This window comes from Pholis gunnellus (genome assembly GCF_910591455.1).
Source record: "Pholis gunnellus genome assembly, chromosome: 14".
Classification (NCBI taxonomy): Eukaryota; Metazoa; Chordata; class Actinopteri; order Perciformes; family Pholidae; genus Pholis; species Pholis gunnellus.
Window position 1 is genome coordinate 9,574,040 of NC_136541.1, and position 7,325 is coordinate 9,581,364.

At 40.8% G+C, this 7,325-nt stretch overlaps 1 protein-coding gene across 1 annotated transcript; it reads left to right on the plus strand.

Moving 5' to 3' along the window:
* Positions 1-398: 398 nt before the first annotated feature.
* On the plus strand, positions 399-3,886 carry napgb (N-ethylmaleimide-sensitive factor attachment protein, gamma b). The gene is made up of 12 exons (XM_079173281.1): positions 399-533; positions 814-881; positions 983-1,067; positions 1,160-1,177; positions 1,265-1,295; positions 1,391-1,500; positions 1,723-1,789; positions 1,891-1,961; positions 2,279-2,357; positions 2,546-2,625; positions 2,876-3,005; positions 3,549-3,886. Exons 1-12 carry the CDS (start codon positions 478-480, stop codon positions 3,678-3,680), a joined length of 927 nt encoding a protein of 308 aa, XP_079029407.1. The 5' UTR covers positions 399-477; the 3' UTR covers positions 3,681-3,886.
* Positions 3,887-7,325: the final 3,439 nt, after the last annotated feature.

The window sequence follows — 7,325 nt, forward strand, 5'->3', positions numbered from 1 at the left end:
TGCCCAGTGACATCACATGTTTGAGACATACTTCTCTGGTTTCTAGCTTTGAGAGAGAGAGAGTAACTCGTGTTCATAAATAGTGATTGAACTGTACTAAGCCATGGAAATAACATATTGAAACTCTTAACTGTAGGTGGTATTTCCCTTTAAGTAGCCTAAATGATGTGTACTGCTTCCACCACTTGGCCAGCAACCAGTGAGGCAGACAGTTCTTGAAACGGTAGCATAATTCCTTAACATAGTAAATAATTAATTACATAAAGTACTTATATATGTATGTATACACCTCAAAAGCACAAATCACAACACCCAGAGTGTCGCGTTACTGGTTCAGTTTGTGCTCGGCGGCACCCGTAGCCTGCGACATTGGATGACGTTGCGCCCGAAGAGGAGCATCTTGGTAATCCAAACATCGACGAAGCAGCGTTCATTGCTATCGATAACAAATCATACCTCGTCCAGTTAACTAACAGTATGGCTGCTCAGAAGATAAACGAAGCTCATGAGCATATGGCTAAAGCTGAAAAATGGTGAGTTACGATAAATAATGTCCGTTTCTTTCCTGACCAGGAAACGGCAGTTTGTTTTTTTATTGATGTTAGCTAGCTGTAACGTTAAAGGCCACTGTGGCTCTTTCACCAGGGGTTATGCGACAGAAATGGACACTATTTATGCATCGTCAGTTCATTATAGCTGAGTTTAATAGACTGCAAATGAGCCACAATGTTGTCCTCTTCTGTAATTCATAACACACGGATCAAACTGCTGCTTCCGCCGTTTATAATTCGCTCATCATCATGTTTTTTGCAGCTTAAAGACAGGTCTGACAAAGTGGAAGCCGGATTTTGACAGTGCTGCGTCAGAATACGCCAAAGCAGGTAGCTTAACAATTCGTGTAATTTCCTTAATATGAAGTAATCATTTAACAAATATCCCACATATTTATCGCAAACGGTCTGTGTCCCTTTTTTTATTTTAGCGGTGTGCTTCAAGAATGCGAAGCAGTATGACCAAGCAAAGGATGCTTACCTGAAGGAAGCAGAGTATCACACAGAAAACAAGACGTATCCTTTCAGTACTCTGTCCACTGTTGCATGACACTACACTGCTGTTTGTGTTGTGTCTGTTTGTGTTGTTCCCTTAACTTGTCCTCCAGGCTTTTCCATGCTGCTAAGTACGTATCTTGTTTTACAACATCGCCATAAATCAGCAGCAAACATAAAAAACACTCTATTTATTCAAACTCTCTTTCTTCACTCAGGGCTATTGAACAGGCAGGTATGATGATGAAGGTGAGTGCATGTTAAACATTCAACTTAATAACAGGTAGATGGAGGTAAAGCGCCTGCAGCAGAGTTATAATTCGGCTGTGTTTGCGTTGCAATAGGAGCAAAAGAAGATGCCGGAGGCTATCCAGTACATAGAGAAAGCCTGTATGATGTACATGGAGAATGGGACTCCTGACACTGCTGCCATGGCTCTGGACCGGGCTGGAAAGTAAACACTATCACCTTATTTTCTACACTTAAAGAAGTTGGCTTGTTGACCTTACCTTAAATTCCTCAACTGTTAGCTTTCAGTCTTATTATTATCTGACACCGTACCTTTTTAGTTCTGATGAAATGACATCCACTAAAAACGGGATACTGATGCAATGCCAGATAAAAAATATTTAGACTTTCCTTTCATCTAAAAACTCTTTCTTTTGTTATTCACCAGACTGATAGAGCCTATAAACCTAGAGAAAGCTGTGGACCTGTATCAGAAGGCAGCTGGCGTGTTTGAGGTGAAATTGAGCATCCGACAAAACCCGAATTAATTTCTAATTGATACAGTTTGTGATTTCATTTATTTCCGCTTATAAACATCTATGTTTTCTCTCTGTAGAATGAGGACCGCCTGCGTCAGGCAGTTGAACTGCTGGGGAAAGCCTCCAGACTTCTGGTCAGGTTAAGAAGGTAAAGGAAATGAAGATCAGGTGGAGGAGACTTACCCTCTACAGTAGATGGTGTGTTTGTTTTTTATACAACACAGGAGCAGCTGTTGCTGTCTTGTTTCATGCTGATGTAGAAAGCTATTAAGCAAGTTGAAAGATAACTTTTATTCGGAAACCTCACTTGGATCTCTCCCATATATCAAGGTGTTAAAGCCGTTTCAAATATTTTATATATTCACCTCCCAACAGCCCCGAGCTGTTATTCGTGTCTTTAAATACAGTTAAACTGCCGTACCTGCTCCTCATCATTCCTCACTGGGTTCTCGTCTTTCTCACCAGGTTGGATGACGCATCAGTCGCTCTGCAGAAAGAGAAGAACATGTACAAAGAGATTGAGAACTTCCCCATGTGCTTCAAGGTGGGTTGTTGTTTTTATGTCTTTAAGTTATCTATGCACCTTAAGCAAACAGAAAATATTACCACAGATGTTTAAGGCCTGTTCTGACCTCTGACCCCTTATAAATGAAAACAAATGAAAATAGAAAAAAATAATGATTTATTCAGTTCCTATTAATCACACGTTGGTCTACGCTTTTCATTCTTTAGAAAACAACTGCTCAAGTACTGATTCATCTTCATAGAGGGGACTACGTAGCAGCTGATAAATGTGTCCGAGAAAGTTACAGGTATGATTCTATTATCACATTCTGTCATTTCTGTAATCCGTGTCCTGCTGGAACCACAAGGAGACAAAGTTTCCTTGTGCGAGAGGCATTAAAACTCCACCAGCTGACTTCCTGGAGTCAAAAGCTGATGGTATGCAAAGGCCCTCTTGGGAGTTTGTTTACCCCTTAACGTTACCACGGTGTAGCACTGTAGCACTTCTGCCTCTATAAACTGAGGCTCATTACATGAAGTGCTGCTTGGTCTCACTAGCCTGCCCGGGTACAGCGGAAGCGAAGATTGCATTGCCATGGAGACGCTACTGCAGGGCTTCGACGAGCAGGACGAGGACCAGGTCCACCGTGTGTGCAGCTCACCTTTACTGAAGTACATGGACAATGACGTGAGTACTGTTGACACATAATTATAAATAAATGTGTTTTTTTTATATATATATATATATATATATATATATATATATATATATATGGGGTGTATTGATAGCAATCTGCTGTAGATAATACACTGAGGATAAGTACCTCTTACAACCACACTTAACGAATTATAATTTTAAGGGTTCAACACTCAAAAAACTCATCTAATTTGCTTCATGGGGACATTGTGCATGAGGTTTGATCAACAGTGGCCTGGTATCATAAACAAACAACCCCACAACTGTCATTACATTTTGATTCAAATGTTGCTTAACTCGACTCGCGCGCAACATTACGACATCACCTTTTTCCTGCAGAGCCCCGCCTTTTTCAAACCACTGTCAAAAGCACAAACAAGAACAGAAATGCAGAAACCTCTCATATGAAAGAACCAAAACTGTTCTAACTTCTGCAGAAAATGTTCGGCAAATATAGCAAGAAGCCTATTGGGAAAATGTGTTCTCAGGGTCTTTAAAATCTGATGACTCGCTTTATTCCTTGGTGTCTCACAGTACGCTAAGCTGGCCCTTTCTTTGAGGGTACCTGGAGGAGGAGGAAAGAAGAAGAAGGCCGCTGCTGCTCCACAAGGCGGCGCTCCAGCTGCCGCTGCGGATGAGGATGATTATGAGGGAGGGCTGTGTTAGCCTTCTGCCTCCAGAGGGCCGACTCTACCCATCTGCTGCTCCTCCATTACACCCTCTGTGTACGAGTTAAAAACCTTGACGAATCCTTTCAGCTCTGAAGCCCAGATGTTTGGCTGCTTAATCTTAATTGTGCAAGAAAAAAGCTAATTGAAAAAAAAAAAAAAAAAGACACACTTGGTGCTGCAGAAGAGTCGACCCGAGTTTAAGCAGCTTTTTTAATTTGTGTTTCTTTGAGGTGGATCCTCGGTGTAATGACAAATCTTCCATGTTCTATGATGTATGAAAGCCTGTTGTATGTAAATGTTCAATTATTTCTTGTTTCTGTGAAGCTGTACATTTTACTCATCGTTTGTGAGTCTTAAGATTACTATAGGTATATTAAAATCAGAAATGCTCTAAGTATATCTTATGAGTTGATCAGTGTATAGGTGTTTATTTGTACAGTTAAATTATTCAGTATTCATGGCTGCAGCCTGTTGAAATTGTTACTGGAACAATATGCAATCAGTTTGTTAATGCATGTTTGCAATAATGTAATGGTCAAAGATTCGTGGCTTAAAAATGATTGACACTTCAGAATTAGTGCTTATTGAAGAAAATTAAAATAACAGTACAGTTCCTGATGGCGCAGCTTGTAGCCAATTTTACACTGTTTTTGAGGTTTGTGTGTGTTCTCTTCCACCTTGAACTAAAAAAATAGTAATGGCTGTGTCTGTATTTCCTATTTCCACAGTACATTCCTCTAATTAAATGGACTTAAACATGAAAAAGGGACCATGTGATGCTTTCAGTCCTTTTTCCCCACTAATTAAGGACAAAATCATTTACATGCCAATTCAAATTATTCTGATACCATATATAACTAAAGGTGATAAAGGGACTGTTTACATTTTTTATTTGTGCTGTTGTTGCCCACTACTTGAATATTCTTCAAAAGCATATTATCCCCGAACATAGCACATGCATCAATAAAACATTTCCATCGTGTGGCATTTTATGGTCTCCGTGCATTTTTTTTAAACAAGTTAGAGAGATTTTCCAGACTAACAGCGGCTGCAGATGTCTACACCAAAATGGCCTCTGACAGACATGTAATTACATTGTAGCTTCCCAAGCCCGATTTGTCTTTGATGAGGCTAATGCTACTTTTGTGATGCCCTCTCATTATCCGTGAGGCATCTGTGCATTAGCAAGATCAAAACTGGACTTGAGTGTACATAAATGCTGCCTTTGGTGAAAATAAAAATGTCTAACTGTAAGTGTAGCTTAAAGATGCGTGTACATTGTTTACGCAATACTTCATTAGATTGGGCAATGCATTTGGGATTTAAAAAGTATGGGAACTCAATGAGATGGAGCAAAATTATTAGGAACTGACTCACCTGAATGAAATGCAGTTGCTTTTTTTTTTTTACTGGCATCAATCCCACCTGTACTTTTCCTGCTATGGCAAGACAAAATGTGACGGTATCTATTTATTAGATGTATGGCCTCTCTTGTCCACAGCTGTAGACTAACGGGCCAACCAGATTCAGGAAGGGTCGCTCATGCACAGACCACAGCAACGCTACACATCACCACTGAACAGTCTGCTGAGTGTAATACGTACATTGAATTTGAGATACCATTTGACAGCTGAGACAAGACAACACAATGGCACCTAAAGGACCACTATGGCATTCCCACCAAGATTATAAACTTACATCAACAACTCAATTGATGGAACCTCATGCAAAGTCATGCTTGCTTTCTCAGAGCTTTCACGTCACAACGGGCGTCAAGAAGGGTCGTCACATTCCTGTTCCTCCTGGATCAAGACTGAAACTACTGAGGGGAAAATAAATGGAATTCAGTGGACAATGTGGGAGCAGCTAGAATACCTTGGCTTTGCAGATGACATAGCTCTCCTTTGGCACACACAGATACAAATGCAGGAGAAGACGCAGACTCTCACAAGCTGCGACAAAGGTTTTAGTGATGGTGGCCATCTTCAAACCAGAGGGTCTCAGGTTCCAACCAGCTGCAGTTGTTTTCCATTAAAATCCTGTTGAAACACTGTTGACCAACACACTGACTCTCCGCCTGCTCAATCACAGTCCCACAGCAGCTGAATGCAAAACTCAACAACCTTTCCAGATGTTTTATTTGCAGATCTCTGGACCTCCATCATACCACATCGCCTTAAACATACAGGTACAATTTCACATTTCATTCCACCATGACCTGTCCCCCTTAAACTTGTATGTACATGTAATGAAAATTAGTCATGGCAATAATGAAGTTTTTCTATCATGCTACAATGTCCTCTAATGCATAGTTTGGACCAAAGGGCTTCGTGTCTCAGCCCTTCATGTGAGGAATCTTTTTTTGTATCTGCTCGTTTCTTCTTTGATGACTGAATGCACGCGACGCGCCAGTGTTCATGAGTATGAATGTTAAAAACAGCGAGAGGTTCACAAGTGATGTGCAAGAATCTACCACCTAATGCATGTTACCCTGATTCAAAAACAGCCCTCTGCTGGTCTCGACTCTTGCCAACCTGTAGATGACTCCGAACATGGATTATTGGCAATTAATCTCTACGAGGAAAACAGTCCATAGTGTTAAATTCACTTTCTTAATGCAGCCTTTAACTGTTTCCCTGTGCAGTAAACATACTCAGTGTCAGTCCTTCTAAACAATATCCACATTAAAATTCATGCCATTTAAATAGTTCCCATCTTTTCTACAATCTCATCTTCTTTTAGATCCATCGAAGCCTACATATTGTAACATATAACTCATACAATGAATATCTGTGAAAAGAGCTCTTCCTGAGAAAGATATGCATGTAGTAGATAACAGTTCTCCTCATACAAAACAAAATGAGGCAAGTAAAGATTGTTTGATAATGTTTTCTGCATCGTCTCTCAAGAGGCTCCCACGCGACCTCTGACCTTTACAAAAAAAGAAAAGGTGTTTTTTATGTTCACGTTTCTTGGTCAGAACCAGCCTTTCCCCTCGGCCCACATCCTTCAACAACTTGGGAGAAATGGGAGCTCTATATTGCACAGTCCCACAGTCCAAGCGTTCCAGTTGGGAGAAAACATGAGATTGTGCTCATGTGGTCATTATTGTGCACTTATTTGTTGATGGGAAGCCCTTAAAGATAAATGTTGCAGCCCGGTTCTCTCTGCCTACCATGCGACTGTGAAAATGTTAGAGACAGGCATGAAGAGCGATGAGGGTTCTGAGCATCTGTGTTTAAAAACATACCTTTATGTTAGGGATAAGACTTTAAATAACTTAAGATGTCTCCGTCTCCAACTGGACACCAGCTGCTCGTTTTCTCCACTGGATGCCAAACTGAGCCAGGTTTCGCGAGATAAATACAGCACCGGCAAATCTGTCCTCATTTGTTAATAATATGACTGCAATTGTTGTTTTTCATCAGTTAATAGTATAAAATACCAGTTTATAACTCAAGTGTGGCGCAAACGCTGTATCGCTTCCATCAGAGCTCAGTAGAACAGGACAGGGTTGGTCCTCAGCTGACTTTGTGCTCCCTCAGCAGATGAATCGGCTGAAATAGCTGCTCGCGCCATCAGAGCGATCTCTTTCCGAATGAGCTCCGACCTTTATTAAACTACGTCTCCTCGCTGTGTT